The following is a 22,468-nucleotide window of genomic DNA, read 5'->3' as shown; positions in this document are numbered from 1 at the left end:
CATACAGTTGACTGCAGTGAGAATATAACTCCTACCTAAGTACATAGACTACATAACTCAATACTTTAGGCAAGAGCCACAGCACAAGTCTGACTGTTACAAGACTGCAGGCCAACTTATAGTGGATGACATCAGCAGGCCATGTTGGAGAGAAGATGTTGGGAGGCCTGCATGAAATGGATGTGTAGGCATGTGCAAGTATCAAAATACTGTCAATCCATGGCATTGGAATAGAACTCCTACACACACACACACACACACACACACACACACACACACACACACACACACACACACACAGTTGACTGCAGTGAAAACAGAACTCCTACCTATTTAAGTACACAGACTACAGAACTGAGTTCTTTGCGCAAGCACCATCACACAAGTCTGACTTTTACAAGACTGCAGGTCAGCTTATAGTGGATGTCATCAGCAGGCCATGTTGGACAGAATATGTTGGGAGGCTTCATACGTTCATAAGAAGTAGGCTTTATGGGTTCATAGGAAGTTAATAGCCTAATGGCCCTAGGGTGTTTACAAGCCTAGCATAGTTAGAAGTTCATTGTTAGCAGGGCAACTTTGTGATCAGTACCAACTGGCCCTGTCCGTGAGGGATGTAGGTGCCACCTCAGGGGTGAATTTGCAATCACCCATCCAATTATCAAGGTTGTGCTTGAATTGGGTCATTGAGGAGCACTGCTTCACATGTAGTGGAAGCCTATCACAGGGGAGTGTCAATCACTGGGAGATGTATCTGTCTCCGCAGCATCCCCTGCTTATGTCACAGGATAGGTAGAGATCTCTGGAGCAAGTTATTCTTATCCCATTTGATTTACAGATGTCCAAAATTTCCAGTAGAGCAGGGACTGAGACTGCTCTGTAGGCCAGACATAGGTCATCTCTCAGCAGCCTTCATGATACTGACTACAGTGACAGGTCTCCCATATATGCCATGTTTTGGAGGCCCTGGATTCTCCCAGTCACAAATCTCTGTGTTTCTCCAGTTGCTGCAGGTGTCTGGTGAGGTACAGACAGAAGGAGGCATTGTACTTAATTAGTGGTCTGATAAGGTAGAGTACAGCAAAGCTATTACCTCCCTGGTCTTGGATGTGATGGCCTTATTTAAGGTGCCTCATCTCTATGGACACATAATGATTGAAGTGTAGATTGCTTTCAACATGTGTTCCCAAGTCTCACAACACCATCTTTGAGATTAGAGGGGTACTATGTATATCATAAATAGCAGGGGCACGTCATTGCCAAAGGCAACAATGAGACATTGTTTGCTTTAAGGTTCAGTTTATGAGTTTGGCAGCAATCATTTGTCTGTGTTATCCCCTTCTGTAATATGTTACCATAATTGGGCTACTCTATATGACTGCATCCAGTTGACAGTCATTTGTAAACTCGCTAAGCTACATTCCATCTACCTTTGCCTGGGCTTCAGAGAAAGTGAATAAGCAGTTGAGGGCCTAGCACAGATCCTTCTGGTATTCCACTGGTATGTGGTCTAGTGGTGGAGGTGCAGTCTTTAACTTTGACAGTGTGTTTTCTGTTAGTGATACAGTTCGCTGTCCATCTAGTAATGTATGGGTTAATTCCCAGATGGGAGATTTTCTCTATGATACCTGCCTGGGGGATAGTGTCAAAGGCCTTGGATAACTCATCATAGGCGGTATGTACTGTTATCCCTCATCCAGATCTTTGGGGTCAGTATCAAAGAGCTCCACTACATTTAATAAGCAAGATATATACTTGACAAAACCAAAATGGGTTGGGTCAAGTGTGTTGAAGGTCACCTATGTCCCTGTGGATAAGGCCATTCTGATTCCTTCCCTAGCCTGGCAGATAAGGCTTTTTAGGCTTATGGATAAATAGTTCTAGTTCTGCATGTTACCAGACTGGTTTGCATTGCATATTATACATTTGATATTAATTAATGTAATGTAGGTGTTATATTTGTGGAAAAAGTACCGAGACAGCAGGGTTGCAGTGCTTGGGGGAGGCAACACATGGCTGTATTGTAAATATGTGACATATTGTTAGATAGGGCCTTCAGTTTTTTATGTTTTCACATGTAATTTCATGTCATAGGCAGGAAATGGACAGTAAACAGCAGTAATACATAATGATATTTACTTTTCCATAGCACAGCAAGCAGCAGGTTTGCAAAGTGTTTGTGCATGCGAGATACACATTTCCAATACTTTCCATGTTTGCGCATAGTTAGTGCGCAAATGCAAGCCGCATTTCTAAGGTCTGAGAGTTAGTACTGAATCTATGTAACACACACCTGCTGCTTAACTAACTCCAGGCAGCAGGTGTAAATGCATTGACACATTTCTCTTTGAGCCCAAATGACACTGGGTTCGAATCCAGGTGTATCTAATACTTTTAAATACTTTTACATAAACATTGATAATGCGATGACATGAATTGTTTATAGTACATGTGTTGCTGTGTGTTGGCATAGCTCATCAGGGTTAAGTGGCATTGCCCAGATATAACAGCAGCATTTTGCTGCCACTCACAGTCGCTGCACATTGGTGAGAGATACGCACCTCTGCGCAAACATAGAGCCCAAAAATGAAGGCATCCATTGTTTTTTCTGATACTTACGTGTGTTGTGTGTGATTGTATTTTTTGACCAGATTAAATGTGTTAAAATGGGATAGATAGGAAACTGTTGAAATGGGGAACAAGCAAGGGGGAGGAATAAAGGGAAAGCAATACAGGAATGTGCAGGAGGGAGGTAGGAAAGAACCATAGCTATCCATTTCTTTAACAGTGTAAATTGAAAATGTTTGCAGAATATTAACTGAATTTGGACTGTCACCTCCACAAAGTGGGGTAACCAAAACACACTCATGTTGTATAGCCAATTGGATGGAATCAGGTGTGTCAAGAAGACGTGTGAAAAATGGAGTGCTATGCATAGGATGATTTTTTTTTTGTGGGACAGATGCCCATTTTTTTTTTTTTATTTCAGTAAGAGAGGAATGTTGGAGAAGGGACATAAGTATGTCTGAGTCAGGTAAGTTGTGCAAGTGAGGAACCAATTGCAAGCATACAAGACAAACTAGACAAGAGACAGGGATGGTGATGGACACAGAAGGGTCAGGGACACCATGATTGGGGTGAGGGAGGGAAAAACACAGGCTCATGCCTGTGAAGCTTGGGGATAGGGAGAATCAAGTCCTCACCCTCTAGACTGCCATCACTGTCATCTTAGTCCACTGGTGGCTGGAGTGCTTGATGTATCCTCCTCCTCTGGAACATGAGGGAGAGCAGCCTATTTGGCTTAGGCATACACTAATGGTGCAGTGCATGACCCTATGCACAATCCCGGGCAACTCGCTTCATGTGATGAAATCACCACCTACACCACTTCACCCAGAGGGTGCCACTGCATCAGCTTCCGGGGCAGCACTACCTGAGAGTGCAGGTAATGCAGGGGCAGCAGAGGTATTGCTGCCAGGTTGGGTCTCAGATATGCTGAAAATTGGTGCTGTAGCTGGTGGAGTTGGGGCAGATTGATCCACTGGGGCTGGTCTACCTTGCTGTGCTGTGGAGCATTTAGTGATGTGGTGCACATGGATGACATGGAGACATTTTGATGACACATAAAAGAGAGATAAGGGTTGAGGTGAGAGGAAAAAAAGAAATAAAATTAGTACCATCATATGTGACATATAAAGTCAAAGTCAAAGTAAACTTTATTGTCATACAGATCAACACAGAGGAAAAAGTGCATATCACTGCACAAAATTTCGATACTCAAGCTCATACTATAAGAATGACAATTTACAGAAAGAAGATAAATTAAATTAATAATAATTTAAGTACTAAAAATCAAAATCAAAATATGATACTAAAAATAAAGTAAAAAAAAACTGAAAGCTTTTTACAGCAGAAACAAAACAAATACTACAGGAACAGACTTAGTAGAAATATAAGCATAAATAAAAACAGTATTATAAATACACAAAGAGGAGCAAATGTAAAAACTTACCCACCACCAATATATACCATAAAATTACACTTTACAGTTTTTGTAGTGCAGATAGAGATGTACAAAGTGAGCTATGCAAAGAGTTATGTAAATAAGAATGAAATGTTGTACATAAATAATGTTTTATCCATTTAGCGAGTTAGACTACGGGTTTGTTGTTCAGCAGTCTGATAGGGTGTGGGAAGAAGCTGTTATGGAATCTGGATGTCCTGCATCTAACGCTTCTGTTGTACTTCCTTGCTGGTAAGAGTTTGAAGAGTCCATAAGCCAGCTGGTGTATATCCCTCAATAGTTATCAGACACTGCCATAGCATCTGTTTGAATAGACATCCTGTAGGGATTGAAGGTTAGAGCCAATGATTTTTGTGGCATGTTTAATTATCTTATCCAGTTCCTTCCAATCTGCTTGTGAGCAATTCCATACCAGACAATGATGTTGTTTTTCAGTGCGCTCTCAGTCGTGGCTCTGTAGAAGGTAAGTAGGACCTGTGGGGGGAAGTTAGCTCTAAGAATTCTCCTAAGGAAGTGGAAGCATTGCTGGGCTCTCTTTATAAGGTAGGAAGTGTTTGTAGCCCAACTTAGGTCTTATGAGATATGTATCCCTAGGAATTTGGTGCTATTTACTCTCTCCACAGTGGCACCATTGATGATTATAGGATCATAGGAGATTACTAGGCTAATGGCTCTGGGGCCCTTACAAGCCTAGCCAAGAGTTTATCCCCAGAAAAAAAACCACAATCAGCAACTGTCACTCCTGTCAGTGAGGGACACAGGTGGAACTGCTGGGACAAATTTGTGGTTACCCATCCACTCATTAAGGTTGTGCTCAAAGAGAGTCAGTGACGTACTTTGCTTGACTTGTATAGGGAGTCTATTCTGGAGATGGGGCAGCCTCTGGGAGACAAACCTGTCTCTCCAGCAGGTTTTGTTAATGTCACATATTAGATTTAAGCCTTTCGAGTGGGGATATGGAGCATCTCTAGTAGAGCAGGGTCTGAGATTCCCTTGTAGGTGAGACACAGGTCACCTCTGAGCAATCTGTATGATACAGAGTAGAGTGATAGTGATTTGAGCCTGTCCACATAGGATAGGTGTTTGAGGTCATGGATTCACTTTGTAAGATATTCCTGTGGCCTTCCCTGTTGGTGCAGGTGTTTGGAGAGGTACATACCAAATGAGGTATTGTACTCAATTATTGGCCTAATGAGGGAGGAGTACAGAGAGGTAATAACATCCTTTTTTCTGGATGCAATCCTTTACTTATGAGATGAATCAAGTAAAAGCCTTTTCTGACCACTGCCGCTACGTAATGGTCAAATGTGAGATTGTCAGCTTGTGCACCCAGGTCTCTCACCACAGGGTGTGTGCTTAGGGGGTTTCCACTAATGTGATATATGGGTGTTTGGCTTATTCTCTTTCCTAAAAATCAATAATTATTTCCTTGGTTTTCCCAACATTTAGTGCTAAGTTGTTAGTACACCAATGAACAAGTTGGTTCACCTCCTCCCTGTAGGCCCATCTCGTCTTCCTTCCTGATAAGGCCAATTACTGTGGTGTCATCTGCAAATTTAATGATTCTATTTGAGTGAAGGGTAGCTTTGCAGTCATGTGTTAGAACTATGAAAAGAAGTGGACTGAGTATGCAACCTTGTGGGACCCCAGTGTTTAGGGTGATGCTGTTTGAGTGATGTTTTCCTGCTCAAACTATTTGTGGCCTTTCAGTCAGGAAGTCAAAGAAGCAGTTGCATATTTTGTTTTCTATACCTAGATTACTCAGCTTAGACAGCAGTTGTTGTTGAATTACTGTATTGAAGGCAGAGCTGAAGTCTATGAACAGCATGCATACGTAACAGTCCTTATTTACCAGGTGGTCCAAGGTGTGATGAAGTGTTAAGGCTATGGCATCTGCAGTAGAATTATTTAGTCTGTATGCAAATTTTAAAGGATCAAATGTTGCAGGTAGGCAGGATGTTATGTGATCCTTAACCATTTTTTTGAAAAATGTCATCACTACTGAGGTAAGTGCAATTGGCTGATAATCATTTAATGATGCCGGAGATGGTTTCTTGGGCAGGGGGTGATGTTGGTGGTCTTGAAACATTTTGGCACTTTTTCCAGGCTGAGTGATATATTGAAAATGTCTGTGAAGACTGGTGCCAGCTGATCAGCACAGATTTTAAGTAGCTCCCTAGGATCATATCCAGACTTGGCTGCTTTGCCCAGGAGAACCCTGCGTAGGTTCCTGCATTCCTCTTCCAAGTTGAGGCATAGTGATGTGGCATCTACATTTGTGGTAGTCTCTTTGGTGAGGTTCTATTTTATTCCTTGAATGTACTGAAGTAAATGTTTAGCTTGTTTAAAAAGTCTGGGTTATCATCACATCACATGGATGGTGGCTTATAGCCTGTGATGTGTTGGATACATCTTCACAGGTGCTTGGGATCTTTCTGGTCAGTGAGGTGCCTCTGTATATTTTAGACTGTAAGCCTGTTTGCTACTCTCATACCTTTGTTTAAGTTGGCCTTGCGCTTTTCAAAGTGTCTCTGTCTCCAGCCTTAAAAGCAGCATTACACGCTCTCAGTAATTCGTATACCTCACTAAGCCAAGGTTTTTGGTTGGCTCTGATGGTTACATCCTTTAGGGTTGTGACATCTTCAATACATTTTGGGATGTATCCCACAAGTGTTTCAGTGTACTCATCCAAATGAATACATTAATTTGTGGTGGCAGCCTCTTTAAACAGATTCCCGTCAGTGCACTCAAAGCAGTCTTGCAGAGCCAAGGCAGCTCTTTCAAGCCAGATCCTTATTTGCTTCTTGAAAATTTTTTCCCTTACTAGCATCTGTTTATAGGCATGGATAAGCAGGATGGAAATGTGATCTGAGCTACCAAGATGGGGGTGGGGTACTGCTTAGAGTGCATGTTTGATATTTGAGTACACTTGATCAAGTGTGTTATCACCTTTTGTAGAGAAGTTTACATACTGCTTGTAGTTTGGTAACAGTTTTCAGTATGGCCTGATTGAAATCCCCAACTAAAATGTTGACACACTCTGGGTTCTTGTTTTTAAGATCACAGGCTAACTGGTATAGGATGGTGAGAGCTTCATTAGTGTTTGCACTCAGAGGTATATAAACTGCAGTTATTACAATATTTGACAACTCCCTAGGAGAGTAGAATGGATGACATTTAATTGTAAGCTATTTAATGTTAGCTGAGCGATGGATACTAATGACATCACTGTCTTCACACCAGCTGTTGTTGATGTATATACAGACTCCCCCAACTTTAGTTTTGCCACTGAGAGCCTGTAACCTGTCTGCTTAGAATAAGGAGATGCATTCACGGCCGGTCTTAAGCATAAGCAAACTAGGCGACCGCCTAGGGATCTGTACAAACCGGCCTCATAAAGGGCGCAGTTTTTATTTATTGATTTATTTACATTTTATTATCTTGCATTGCAATCTGTAACACCACACCAGGACTAGAGAGGCAAAGTTTGCACCCTTCTTGATCCCCCAACTCTAAGTCTGTCCTGACAGTACTGTGACGTTTGGATTGCTCCCCTTCCCAGTTGGTTAGCTTAGAAGCTATACTTTGATTCTTAAAGGGACAATCACAGAGTTTTAAATTCGGACCGAGATGAGTTTTATAGGGGTAGTCACACATACTGTATCAGGAACATCCACCGAGTTTCATCATTACTCAGACCCTCCACCCCCTATCAGCTTACTCTGAACAAGTGCTAAGTTTCTTCTTGTTTCACTTAAGTTTATATTCTCCTCAATAACATGGAAGCTTTTTCATTTTGTTCCACCATGTTCTGAAGATGTCATTTGCAATTTATAATGGCAGCATTTGTAGTTGACAATTTGTAGAAAACTGTATCACTAAATGGGCATTTCACGATCACCTAGCAAGCATACATGGAGATACCAGTTTAGAAATCCTTTTTTAGCTTTTTTCAAAGTTCTCATTTATAAATGCCAGTGCAAATTCATTCAGAAATGGGAGTATAAAAGAAAACAAAATCATTAAACTGACATGTCTATGTATACTTGCTATGTGATCATGAAATGCCCATTTAGCAATCCAGTTTTCTACAAGATGTTATGCCCAAATGCCGCAATAATAAATTGCAAATTACATATTTTTTAAAAAAAGTTCTTTGGATCCTGATTTTGCTCTGCATATGCATTTGCCAGGGTGGTGCAGTGTTAGCATTGTTGCCTCACAGCAAGAGGTTCTCCCGTTCGATTCTCGGCCGGGGCACCTTCTGTGTGAAGTCTGCATGTCCTCCCCACGGTTGAGTGGCATTCGAAAGGGAATGCGTAAATGGGCATGCCTTCGTTGAAGGTTGGGCATCAAGCTGGCACCTCAGCACCGTAAAAATCTACTGCCAATCATTAGTGGACTGGAGTTCCACTGTTGCGATCCCTAACCGGGAAAAGCTGAAAGAAGAACAAACAAGAAGAACATATGCATTTGCTACTTTATCACAGAATGTCAGTTTCTCAGTTATTGCCATTTCCGCAATTTAAAAAAAAATCTTTTTAAAGTGTGTGTATGTGTGTGAGAGCATATGTATTTAAGAGATGACAAAGGGTGCTAAATTGCCGATTTGAGAGTGATAAATTTGTGCTTGTAGCCCCATAAATCTGTGCTGCTCATACACATAGTTCTCCATAATTTACACATGTACAGACTGCAGTAGTTACTTTCCAGATCATTTAAATACCTTCTTTGATCCTGGACTCTTTCACTGATTCATATGTATGTGTGTGTGTGTGTGTGTGTGTGTGTGTGTGTGTGTGTGTGTGTGTGTGTGTGTGTGTGTGTGTGTGTGTGTATAAACTGGAAGAAAAACCCAGTCAAGTTTGAGTTTTTACTGTATAGTATCCTAAACCTCCTGTGATGGAGGCACATGGATGGTATGTAAATGATCCCTTAAGGACAACAAGTATTTCAGTTACACAGTTTATAATGAAAAAAAAAGTTTTACTATTGAGTAGCTTACATGTACTCATCTGCATTAACTTCTGTTTCTTTCTAAGTTTTCTCCATTTTATAGTTGGAGTGTAATAGCATTCCCTGCTGAATATTCACTACTGTGACAGGCACGGAACAGGCAAAGATTGCTGGAATGATTTCTGCAGTGAGACCCTTTGCATGCATTAAGTTGGGTAACGTGATGTGACTGTTGCTTTCCTATTCCGTTTTTGTAGTAACCCACCATGGTGCCTGTTTGGACTACAGAAGAGCATGCTACCTACCCTCATTATTTCAGCATTTTGGGGGTAACATGTGGGGCACTTATAGGTAGACAGTGTGTCCTGTGGCAAGTCCGAACATCCTTTTTTTCACATTGCTTGCTTATATTTTAACTTGTTCACTCAAATCAGAGGTATCCGCGGTGGTGCAGCGATAGCATTGTTGCCTCACAGCAAGAGGTTCTCCCATTCGATTCTTGACTGAAGAGCGGGGAGTGCCTTCTGTGTGGAGTCTGCATGTCCTCCCCACGGTCGAGTGGCATTCTGAAAGACGTGTGAATGGGCGTGCCTTCGTCCAAGGTTGGGCGTCGAGCTGGCAACTCGGTACCATAAAAACCTACTGCCAATCATTAGCGGGCCGGAGTTCCGCTGTGGCAACCGTTAACCAGGAAAAAGCCGAAAGACAAATTCAAATCGGGGACAAAGAGCCACACTGTATGAGGTACAAATACAGAAAAGGAAGGACATGTTTTCCATAGATATCATTCATATAGAAAGCTAGTAGAGTATTTTCTGAAGAATATAAAGCTTCCAAATATGATTAGTGCTGTATTTTATTTACTTAATGTCTCAGCATTTTGTTATACAATAAAGCATTTTATTAGGGGTAACAAAATTTTGTGGCAAAGCATGGGATGCTAATTTTGCTGGATGTGAGTTATGTTTGTATTGGTTGTCTGTCAATGTGTTTAGGAAGCCGCATAGTGAAAATAAGTACATTCTGGAGAATGTGTTTCATAATTTCCAGTTTTCTCCCATCCCCTAGAGTATGGGATGATTGATAACATACTAAATTGTCCTCACTGAGGTTTATTTTCCCTTACCCTTGTAGCACGAGTCTTAGCTGATGAGTCTAAAAAGACCAAATTCACAGTGATGGTTACTTGTAGCATGCAGGAATAACTTGTTTTGTGCATTTTACTCTTGCAATGTTAACAGTAACTGTCCAAAACTGTTTAAATATACTGTGTCAGCACTCCATCCTTAACCCTAAAACTTCATCCCAGTGAAAGATTGATATAATTGTAGGATACTGAAATGAGATGGCAGTAACTGGAATGAGAGTGCAATGAGTGTTTTTCTCTAATTACCCAGAGCTATGTTGAGCAGGGTGCCAGGTGAAAGTCTGTCGTCTACTTTGAAGATGTGATGTGCGTTGCCGTTAACTGGATAATGTTTTTCCACTGGTATTTTGGTGAGTATGACGTTTTTTGAGACTTCGTGTTTTGAAGAAACACTGGTGAAATTTTGAGATTTTTCTGAAGTACTGCTGTTTTGTTGAAGTTTTTTGAGGCTTTTTCTGAAATAATGTTTTGAGCTGAAGGTTTTACTGTTGCCGTGTTGAAGTTAGATTAAGTACTGCTGCTCTATTGATGTAGTTTGATTCTTTTTCTTAAGTAACATTTTGAATGAACACTGGTACTCCCTAGTTTGTTCTGTAGAATACATGTAGTCTGAATGCTGTTAAGGTTGTTTGAATGAACACTGGTACTCTCTAGTTTGTTCTGTAGAATACATGTAGTCTGAATGCTGTTAAGGTTGTTTGAATGAACACTGGTACTCTCTAGTTTGTTCTGTAGAATACATGTAGTCTGAATGCTGTTAAGGTTGTTTGAATGAACACTGGTACTCTCTAGTTTGTTCTGTAGAATACATGTAGTCTGAATGCTGATAAGGTTGTTTGAATGAACACTGGTACTCTCTAGTTTGTTCTGTAGAATACATGTCTGAATGCTGATAAGGTTGCTATGGAACTTTGGAACTGTAACCATTGCCCCCCCCCCCCTCCGTCACACCCATTAATGGTGGCACGCCATTGAAAGAATTGATAAGACTGTAGGATACTGAAATGAGAAGGAAGTAACTGAATAAGACTGGAATGAATGTTTTAATTAATTAATTACCCAGAACTGTGCTGAACAGGTGCCAGTCTTTTTTTATGGACCAACTTTATTTGTACTTTTCAAATTGAATTCCGTACATGCTCTAGTTTAGTTAAGAATGCTTTATTATATACAGATGTCAACAATATCCGAATACTGTCTCCAATAACAGAGCTGATAAACTATAACAGTCTTCAGAAATTTTTTAATATTCTGAAATGCTGGATAACAGTAACAGTGCTGATAAATATATCCAAAGTTTCTGCACTTAGACTCCAATTCTCCTGAATAATATAATAAAAGATTCTAAGTGGTACACATACCCTTGTCTCCACTGGGATGGGTTCCCTTTGGTTTACCCTGGCTCTAAGTTGAGGATGACAGAGGTTGCAGAGTTCCTGTAGTATGTCTCTATCCACCCTCTAGTGCTCCACAATTTCCACACCATGTAGGTTATGATAAGTTAAACAGGGTCTGAAAACTCTAATCCTTCTTGGCCTTGGTCTGTTAGTAGCAGCAGCAGCATAGACTTCAGCCTGTTGTATGTATGCATGAATTAAAGCAACAGCAGCCCCTAACATTGTTTCTGTGCAGACTGCTTTCCATGGCTGTATTCCAGTAGGTTTTGGAATTCACAGGGAAAACTAGCACTGAGTATACATGGTTGCTTTATAGATTGCTGAATAGCTCCTCCATCATGGATTGGTTGATTAGCATACAGTTCAGCTGCTTATGCTGTAATTAGCATGCTGCAGTGTTTACCTTATTTTCCCTATATGGGATTACACCCAGTAGGGATGCCTTAAACAAAAAAGCCCGTTGGGGCAGATATGCAGGTTAGAAGGTTAAAATGGATTGTCACCTTTCTAAGAGAGTAACAGGATAAAGAAGGAGTTACTGCAATCTATATTATGAGCAAGAGAGGAGAATACCTGTTGAAAAAATAAGAGAGAAAGTGAGTTAACTTGAGGCCTGATGTTTCTAAAAGAATAAGGCAAATAGAGAAGACAGCAAATTATTTCTTGTCTATTTGCAATTAGTGTAAAACAAAGTATGCATGATGTGGCATTTTACTTCCTAATGCAAACTGCATGATGGGTTAAACACATTTCATCACATGAGAATTTAATATCCAGTTTATTTCTGCTTCTTGTTTTATTGCCATTTTATTTAGATTCTGGTATTGGAAGCAAAGTGTGCTATAAACAATGTATTGTTTTCAGTAAGCAAAATTTTGTTTGAAATGTTGATATTGTCTCTGTGTGATTTTGTGATATTGAAGCATTGATGTTTGTTTTAACTTTGATATGAATGAGTATTTTATCGAAATATTTCTGCATTGTTATTTAAATTCATTTAATAGTTTTTGTTTCACCCGTATAATGAATTTTATTTTATTTTCTATACACGTTACCAGTTATCATTTTTAGTAACCTTTGTTTCACATTTGGTTGTTTGGATTTCATCTATTTAAAATAATAATAAATGGGGTTAATGTTATTTTAGGTTAGTTAATATAATTTAAAATCAAATTTAAAAGTAACACAAAACAAAAGCTTTTGAAAATAATTGAAACAACTGGGGTTATTGTTTACAAAACCACCCTCTGAAGGCTCCCTGCTGAAGTGTTAGCTCTTTGAGATGTCAATAAAGTGTTTATTATTCAGGAGTGAGCTTCAAGCAGATTTCTGCATCAGTTATCAATTATTTTCTTGAGGAAGCTATTGAAGAATTTTATGTTTGGAATGGGGACTATTGATTATTGTTAGCTCTTTTTAGTGTTGCTGTGAATTAGCTAAGGGATCTCTCCCGAACAGCCAACACTGATAGATGTTTTATTAACTGGAGCAAAAAGCAGTGATGCAGTCAGAAAAAACATGAAAATACCAAGATAATGATTTTTTTTTTTTGGGGGGGGGGCATAAATATATTATCGACATTCTACGACTCAGCTGCTTCAATTACATGTCAGTCAGCATTAAGGGAACATACTGTTGTGATATATCTGCAAAATAAAAGTGCATAAAGATGGCTTACCAGTAGGAGCACCGAGGAGTCTTCTTCTTTGAGTCTTTCCTCAATGTGTGCCATTGCTTGCTCCAGGCTGGCTTGCTCCTCATTGATTCCTCTCAAGTTGTCTTCCATCTTCTGCAGAAGTATCTCTTCCTCATTGTGAAGTTCTGCCAGCAGGGCATCCCTGTCTGCCTCCAGGAATCTCTGCAGCTTTTCATACTCGCTGGTGATGTGCTCCTTCAGTGTCAGTGCTGAATCCTGCCATACAAGGATGAATGAGACAGCTGCATCCAACACGAGCATACATCTTCTAATTCTTTATTACTTCCAAATCACATTCCATTTATCAAATAGGTGTCACTTAATGCTATACTGTTAGGATGCTGCAGTAATGCTTGGCATCTCTGGTTGGCAAAGGTCCAAGAAATTATTTCTTTATATTATAGAAAATGTACCCCCAAAAAACCTTGTTAATGCCATGCACTTAAATTTATATCTGAATATCAGGGAAATGCAACTAATTCAAGCAAGTCAGCTGACTGCTTGTTATCATGTCATAATGCACAGTCAACAGAATTGTAAAGCACACGACACAGAAACCCATTCAGCCCCCAGCAAATAGAACCAGTTCTGTTTACTTCATGTGCCTCCAGAATAAACAGTGATTTAGTAATTAAAGTAGTAGTAATGCTGCATATCATGGCTGTAGTGCTGTGATTATCCCTTTTAATTATGGGATATATTGTAAAGGTTTACTATCTGAGTAAATACATTTATATATTCAAGAGGCTTCAGGCTACATTGTCTAATATTAAAGCTGTATACTAACTGCCAAAGACTGAATTAAAAAATAACTTTTGAGTTGATGAGTCCAGTTTAACTGACCATTTTTGGTGAAACTCTTTAATTTGACTCAAGGCTGTGAAACCTTTTAGAATGTTATATCAAGTAATAGGGTACATAGCCACGTGCATGATTTAGGGGGGGGCTTACCTCTAACTTAATCCAGAGTATAATTTTGGCACCTTTTTCTCTTCCTGTATAATGTCCAAGTGACAGAAAAGACAATAACAGCCACATTTACTGTACATAGGTGTATTTGTACAGATACTGTCAAGGTTTTAGTTAAAACAGGTATGAAAAAAATGCTTAAGGTAATCCCGCTGTTTTTGGTATAGTAGGGCCATTTCTAACACTAGCCTGCCCTGCTAGCACAGAAGGATCAGTCTCCTGCCTGATGTCAGAGGTTCATGAATGAGGATTGTTTGCCAGGTATTCAGCTGCATTTATATGAAGAGAGCATTCCTGTGAGTGTTGCCCAGACCAGTGGAAAGGAAACCGTTCCTTTACTACATATTTTACTTTTTGATGAGGACTAAGATGAGGTGAGGATCAATGTAGCTCTGCTTTTGTATTTGTGTTGTGTGAGTGTTGGTTGAAAGCCTGTAAGTATACAAGAGGATGTCACATTATTCTCCATTGTGTACCGATATATAAGAATGGCAGAACACAAGTCCTAAGTTCAACTCATGTATGCTGTTTTGTCTGCCTACCTAACGACTGACTAAGCCAGATCACTTTTGGGCATGGAAATGGCTAGTATAATGACTGGAGATAAAAACAGAAACACGTTAAAAAATGCTATCACTGTGCATACAGTAGTATTTGTATATTTCTATAATGCTTCATAGTTTCTGTTATCTGATTCTGTCCAGATATTTAGTACCTACATGTCAGTTTTATCTTTACACATTAACTGGGATGGATCATGTTCTAAGGTATACATCAGGACTGTTGACAAACAGGACTTTACATAGTTTGCTCCCCTAAGCAGTATTTAGATAAGCCCTGCAAATATAGTTAAACTGGTACCATGCCATAACATAAGCTTCAGACTGAGAAGAAAGAGGATGCATTTATCTGATACAGTTCTCTCAAAGAATAAAGAAAACCTCACTCAGAAGAGGGATCCTTGAAGGTCTAGATTCAAGAGTACTGATGATATTTGCTGACAAATGTCTTGTGAGCCATATAGCCAGGTTTGGCTCAAGCATAAAAAAACAGCAACCACGGTATGGGCAAGTGTGATGTCAGTCAAGTGGCAGTCGGGGGAGGGTTGGATTAAAACTTATTAGTCTCTCACAATGGAGACTGGATCTTGGAATATGGAAAGTCACCTCGTTTTTGGGAAGAAGCCACACCTTGTGTGGGAAATTGAACGATACCAGTTAATCTTTCCTCTACATATTTAGTCGATTCTTTTCAAATATGGCATTACTTATAGCCAATCCATGATCAGCATTGAAATTCATTAACAATTCAGTTCTGGCAAGACACGCCTTTCAGTCATATCCCTTCACGTATAGCCATCATTCTCTTCATAAGTGATGAAATCTCTCAGAACCAGGCAGTCTGCAGGTACCAACCTGTCAAGAACTCTTCTGCAGTTGTTGAAAAGGCTGAATACACCAAATAGCCATTTTCCTTTCTGCAGATCATTCAGGTGAAGGTGACATTGAGGCAACCATCTCATCTAATGGGTGAAACTCCAGCTCCCTAATGCTGGGCAACCAACTTCTAAACAGCCCACCTGAGGCCTATCCTGAGGACCAAATCCAGAAAAAGAGACAGGACATATCTTATTCTGAAATCTGTTTCAAGAACCAGTGTTGTCCACAGTGGTACAATGATTGATGTCCCTTCCCCTTTTTTTCCTTCTCACAGCTGACCACCAGTTGCTCACAGGTCCTCTTCTCATCCATTGGGTCTACTAGATCCACCTTAACTGACAGAAGGCTAACTTCACCCATCTCCTAGGCTGGTGAGAGATTATGGAACATGGTACAGCATCATATTCCTGCCAGGGGGGGTCTCTGTAACCTAACTTTCACGCCTTGTGCATTCTTGTCTTAACTCAGGGGTTGGTGTGAAATAGGCTATGAGGCAATTTGGCCATACCTCCATATGACTGCAGCCAGAGATAATAGATAACACACCAAAATAAAATGGGACAAGGATGAAAAAGAAAACATTTATTTTCCCTAGTGTTTTGTCAAAAGCCTTCACAGGGACACAAAAATAGTTACAATGAAGCACAACCACCATTCTTCTACTGTAGAACTACTGGATTAATCAGTTAAATAATAAGTACTCTCTTAGGTCAAATGGCCTACAAATGCATGTATATGTGTATATGTATATATATATATATATATATATATATATATATATATATATATATATATATAGAGAGAGAGAGAGAGATACAATTAAACAGACAGACTCAGGAAATATTCACATGCATAGACATTTTAAAATACAGTGGATAAAAATGAATTATTCTCCAAAGACATAAATCTTAATGCATACCATTCACAATAAACATACCCAGTTAATTTCATTATTTAAACCATCAGGAAAAATAATATCACAGTTTAATATAAACTTAGTTTCACGCTTATTGAATGTGTCAATATTTCCACCATGTGTTTCTTTCATATATAAGGCAACATTACTTGTAGGGTGGTCATTCTTAACATCTCTAATGTGTTCCAGTATTTTAAACTTTCCTTTCCTTTTAGTCTATCCTATATACCATTTAGGAGTTTAATATCAATAACTAATCCCATACCGCACTATTGAACTATGACAATTATAGAAATGTTTATCCTAAGTGATGTCCCATTAATTTTTAACTTCCTGAGTTTTCAGTACTTTCATATGTTTCATTTCCACACTAAAACATACCCCAAACAATTGTTTTTTTTCTAACTGATTGTATTTTATAAGAAAGAAATTTACCTAAACTGAATGAGTGTTTGGAAGACAAAAATGGGAAGTTATATCACTATGACTATATCTTTAACTTGTATTCCAGGATTAACATGGCACTTTCTCTGAATTGTAATTTGGTCATATTTCTACAAATCCTAACAAATTCATCAATGGGAAAAATTAATAAAATGCTTAGGATGTACACTACTAGCATGCAAAAACTATTTGCTAGTGTGATATTTCTAAACAATCCAGTGTAAATAATCGTTCCAGCTTCATCTTTTTTGGTAATATCAAGAACGTTAACTTCATCACTATTTAAGGGTGCATTGTAAGCTCCAGTTATTGCAACTTATCCTGTCTACACATACCATTGCAAAATGATGATCACCTTTATATAAAAAGTAGCCCTGTTCCCCCTACAGTTGACCTGCCACACATGTCCCCAGCCATCACCAGAGTAACACAAAATGTGTGCTCCTCCCCCAGGATAGGCACACCTATCCTCCATTGCTAGCAACTGAGATATCAAGCCTGTAATCATACTTGTGTTGCCTGGGCTGTTGTCAGGGTTTTAACCACCTACACCATGGGTGGGAGCTCAAAGCTGACTATATCTAAGTATTAAGTAGTACTATTTAACCTCTTACACAAGTTCTGGCTTCTTCATCAGCAGTGAAGTAGCATCCTATATCCCAAGCAAAGCACAATTCTTCATTACCCGTCCCACTGCTGATAGCATGTAACTTTTTTAAATGTGGTGGTGGAAGAAAGACCATAACTGTCATTGGGACAATGAGGTCCGACTTTGGTATATAGGCTTTTGTTTTGAGCAGATGTAGATGCATTCCAAATGCAGAAAAGACGAAATGTCAGTTCGCAAAAGATCAACCACAAAAGGTTTAAAATAGTAATTCAAAGGCATTGAGTTACAGTAGTCGGGTACCACAGAAAAGGAACTCAGTACAGCCTTGCAGTTTAAAAATGGAGCTGGTTTAATAGTAGTTTTCTAATATTAAACCAGCTCTATTTTTAAACTGCAAGGCTGTACTGAGTTCTTTTTCTGTGGTACCTGACTTCGTCTTGGCTTAAAGTTTATTTGCTGGGTGCCAGTTTGAGTTTCTTGAAGTGAGTTACAGTAGTGACTGGTTTTGCTCTTTCCTTGCTGTAGTGCAGTCTTGGAGTTTGGTATATATCATTTACAGAGAGGATTGGGGGGCACAGGGGGGGCTTGCTAGTTTTTCAGTGTTTTGCATTTTGACCTTTAGTGGTTGAACTTTTGCCATTTGGTATTTTTATCATTTGGCATTTTGAATGTATTTATCTGACCTTTCAACAGTCCTAGGGGCAATTTGGTCTGTGATCTGATCACCTCCTGCATTATTTTCAAACTATAAACTGTTTTTGGCACGTCACTTGTATGAGTGATATCTATGGCAAAATTCACATTTTAATAAAGCTTAAGGACATATTTATAAGGGTTAGTTTGTAAAGTGAATTCTGTTACAAAGCTTGTAAACCTGTGTAGGATGGATGGAAGTTGACCTCAATGTGGAAGGGCTATATTTCTGGATCTATGGTTTGCTGCTAAGCCTGGAAAGTTCAGGGATTTTCACTGAAAGTGCATACATAAGTATTTTTACAGGACTGGCAAAGCTTATCCAATAATCTCACTGACATTTTGGCAATATGGCAATCAGTGGGGAAGCAAATGAATAAATGAATGTTTTTGAGAAATGTGTGATGCTGACTTGCTGCAAACATCCTCAGAGGTTTGATTGGGAGCCTTTGGCCCAGTAGAACAAATCTCATGTCACATCTCTGTTTATTGGGAAATGGTGTTTGGAGGGTTGGGTTAGATATGAAGTAGTTCTGATCCTGGTACCAAAAAAACATAATCACAAGAAACTGACTTACTATGATTTCACTATTTCTGACTGCACATTAGAGAGTGACAAATGAAATTTACCAGAAATGAGGGAGTACTGCAAGGTTTAACATATCAGTTAGATTTAACAACAGATTGTTTCCATGGTGTGAGTTGTAGGATTAGAGAAGGCCTTTGTGGGTTTACCTGTAGTTTTAATTAATAACTAAAATTGTGTTGCTATTGACCATCTGTGTTGATGGAAATGTGACTGAGACACCTATGGAAAGGCCATCAAATCTGTGGCCTGCTGGCATACTTTTTGTACTACTATTAAGTTTCTTTGCAGTTAACACGATCATGAGTGGCTTTATAAGTTAGAAGCAATGAATTTTTAATAGTGACTGTAACCATCTCAAGCCATGGCACGTACAAATTATATACTCACTATTTATTTGTCATTTTCAATTGATTGACACAACAATATTGAATGTATTGCTTTGATAGTGTTTTCTTAAAAAAGAGAGTCTGTGGTTAGAATGGATGGGAGCACAAGGGCAGAAGGAGGCAAAATGATTGTTTAATGTCAGCTGCTAATAATCAGGGATATTCAACCACTGTCCTGCATTTGTCCTTCACTATGCAAAATCATAATAATAATGTTGGTTGCACAATGTAATGCATGCATTTTAATTGATACGAACTTCATGTGGCTAACAGATTGCAGGTAATTCAATATAAAAATAAGGGGAACATCATATCAGCAAGACATATATTTGATGTTTCTTGAATACATTGGATGTTTACTCATCTCCTCCTTTATCTTTTATTTTACTTTAGGATCTAAAGAAAATTGGGCATGCAGCTGCAAATGAGAAATTATAACAGTTATTTTTAATTATATTTAGTTTCTTATATACTGTTTTGTTCACAGACTTTTCTTGATATCAGTCTCAGACCATGCTGTTCAAGTTCTGTGCCCTTATTTCTTTGTTAACCTCAGAATATGCAAAACATTTAAGTCCACTGGCTGGTACCATTGATAGCACCTCTGTTTACCCCTTAGAGGGGAGCAATCCAAAGACGTATACCTATGCTTTAAGATGTAAGTTGAGGAGAAACATAGCTCACAGTAGGACTCTGATGAAGAAAAGGAGAGCAGCCATCAAACAGTGTCTTGCAAAGATTATCTTTGGCCATCTCTGTGGCATATAGGGATAAAGTCTTGACTACAAACCAGGCAATCTAACTTAAACTACTAGCTCTGGTACCTGTAGGGCTGGCTGGAAAGGAATTGGCTCACCCATCCTGGGGGATGGAGGTGTTTGTGGCTCACCATTTGGTTCACACCTAGTGGTAGTACAGGGTATCGCACCCATGGAGTACAAGCCCGTGAACACAGACTGCCTGTATCATACCTCTCAACAATTTAGAGCAAGAAATCTGGACAAAGCCATAAATAAAAGTGGGACAAAGGCCCAGAAATATGGGCATTTTTTAACTATTGCTGTTACAAACATGAAAAGTTGATAGCATAACCGGTTTTGCATTAGCATGAATTTTTTGAAAGGTACAAAGTCTGAAAATCAAATATCTGTCATTATTTTGTAACTTCAGTCTTTAATGACTTGTCACTAATTTGGTGGAAAACTACAATTTTATGAAAAATGGGCTGACAATATGAGGCAAAAATCTGGACATACTGCAACAATCTGTACAGTTGCGAGGTATGAGGTATGCTTTATTTTAACATTTTTTCTAGTGAATATAGAGACTAAAAATTGTAAACTGATATGAATTGTTGGATTTTCTCTTCTTTGTATTCCAGTTGTATTAACATTTACTTGTGCTTATATGTACTCTTCTGTCACTTCAACAGACTGTTATTTTATTTTATTTTATTTTTATTTCATACTTTTATACTTGATATTGTATCTATGGAGCTTTTCTCCCCAGGACTCCATTGAAAATGGGCTCATTCGGCCCAATGGACCATCCTGGCAAACAAACTTCAAATATATAAATAAAATAAATAAATAAATGACCCTGTATACATGCATGCCTATAATTTATTTATTTTATTTATTTATTTTACATTTGTTGTATGGACACATGCCCATTTTCAGCGGAGGCCCGGGGAGAAAAGCTCCATTTTACATACAATACAAAACACTCCATTATACATACAGTACAATCTCATACAACTCAGCTATAGAAACACAAGTAAATATTTACAGTACAAAACTTCCTAGAACATTTTAGTACATAGCAGATTTATGGATACTGTGCATGCAGTTGTTTAGAATTTATAGATACAATATTTTGCAGTTATGCTTTCATGAGGTCTCATTAGAATTAGAAGCTTGGGGAGAATCTAGTATTGGCATATGACTATGTTAGGAGTTGTAACTTGGATCATTGTCTTTACCCTCGGGTGTTACAGGAGCATAGCCAGTTGTTTGTAAGGTGGGTTTTTAGGAGTTTTTTAAATTATGTAGTGGAGGTATTGGATGTAAGGGCGGGTGGTAGAGAGTTCCAGAGTTAGAGATGTAGTAGCTAAATAGAGATTTCCCTGCTTCGTTTTTATATTTGGTGACTTCTAGAAGGTTATGGGTGCTAGATACCAAAGTTCCAGTTGTGGTGTGAGGTCGTATAAGATGTTGGAGGGCTGGGATGTTGCCTGGGTAGTAGTATAGCTTATGTGCTAGTCACAGTTGATTGAGTTGTAGTAGTAGAGGGAATTCTAACCAGTTCAGTTTTTTGAGAGAGGCACAGTGGTGTGTCCTATACGCAGAGTCTGTAGCAAATCTAGCTGTCTTATTGTAGCAGGTTTCTAGCTTGTTTAGGTCCTTTTTATGAAGGTTGGTTAGCACTGGGGAGGCATAGATGAGGGTGGATATCAGATGTGTCCTGGCTATAGTAGTTCTAGACTGGTTTGAGAGAAATTGTTTGTTATGAAAGAGTAGACCTATTTTTTTGTGGACTTTCTTGATAGTTTGGACAGTGTGCAGGTCGAATCTTAGGTTGTTGTCTATTTCCACACCTAAGAGTTTAGTGTGGGTAGTTGGGGTGATTACAGTTTTGTTAACAGAGGTGATTGTAAAGTTTTCTGTTGGGGGAGGGTTCTATGAGGGGAGAAGAGCAGTAATTTTGTTTTATTTGGGTTAAGAATAAGCTGGTGGTTAGTGAACCAGGTTTCTGCTAGTGAGAAGGCCTCTTGTGTTTGTGAGTGAAGATGCTTTAGAGTAGGGGCTGCACATATTATAGTAGTATCATCTGCATATGGAATAACTGAGGCCCTGGGGGTGGAGGAAGGGAGTTGATTGATGAATAGAGTGAAGAGCAATGGACTTAGGATGGAGCCTTGAGGGACTCCTAAGGATACTGGTAGTAGAGGGATAGTTGGTTCTGCCATTTTACTGCCTGGTGCCGACCTGATAGATAGCTCTTAATCCATGTGATGGAGGTGGTACTGAGGTTTAGGGTAGAGAGTGAGTAAAGAAGTCCATTGTGGTTTACCACATCGAAAGCCTTAGATAAATCTAAAAATATAGCTGAGACAAGTTGTCCATTATTTCTATGGTAGTTGATGGTATTGGTGAATGCTATAAGTGCAGTGGACGTACTGTGGAAGGGTCTAAAGCCATGC

General features: G+C 39.1%; 1 protein-coding gene across 1 annotated transcript in view; it reads right to left on the bottom strand.

The window, feature by feature from the left end:
- The window catches only part of LOC122810886 (zinc-binding protein A33-like), a 126,421-nt gene that overhangs the window by 71,423 nt on the left and 32,530 nt on the right, over positions 1-22,468 (bottom strand). The window contains exon 3 of the mRNA XM_044082430.1: positions 13,203-13,436. Within this exon, the coding sequence (XP_043938365.1) occupies positions 13,203-13,436 (234 nt within the window). The remainder of the gene's footprint in view (positions 1-13,202; positions 13,437-22,468) is intronic.

The sequence above is a fragment of the Protopterus annectens genome, chromosome 9.part0, assembly GCF_019279795.1.
Source record: "Protopterus annectens isolate FY-2018-M chromosome 9.part0, PAN1.0, whole genome shotgun sequence".
In the NCBI taxonomy this organism is placed as follows: domain Eukaryota; kingdom Metazoa; phylum Chordata; order Ceratodontiformes; family Protopteridae; genus Protopterus; species Protopterus annectens.
This window is presented reverse-complemented; position numbering and strand designations above follow the sequence as displayed.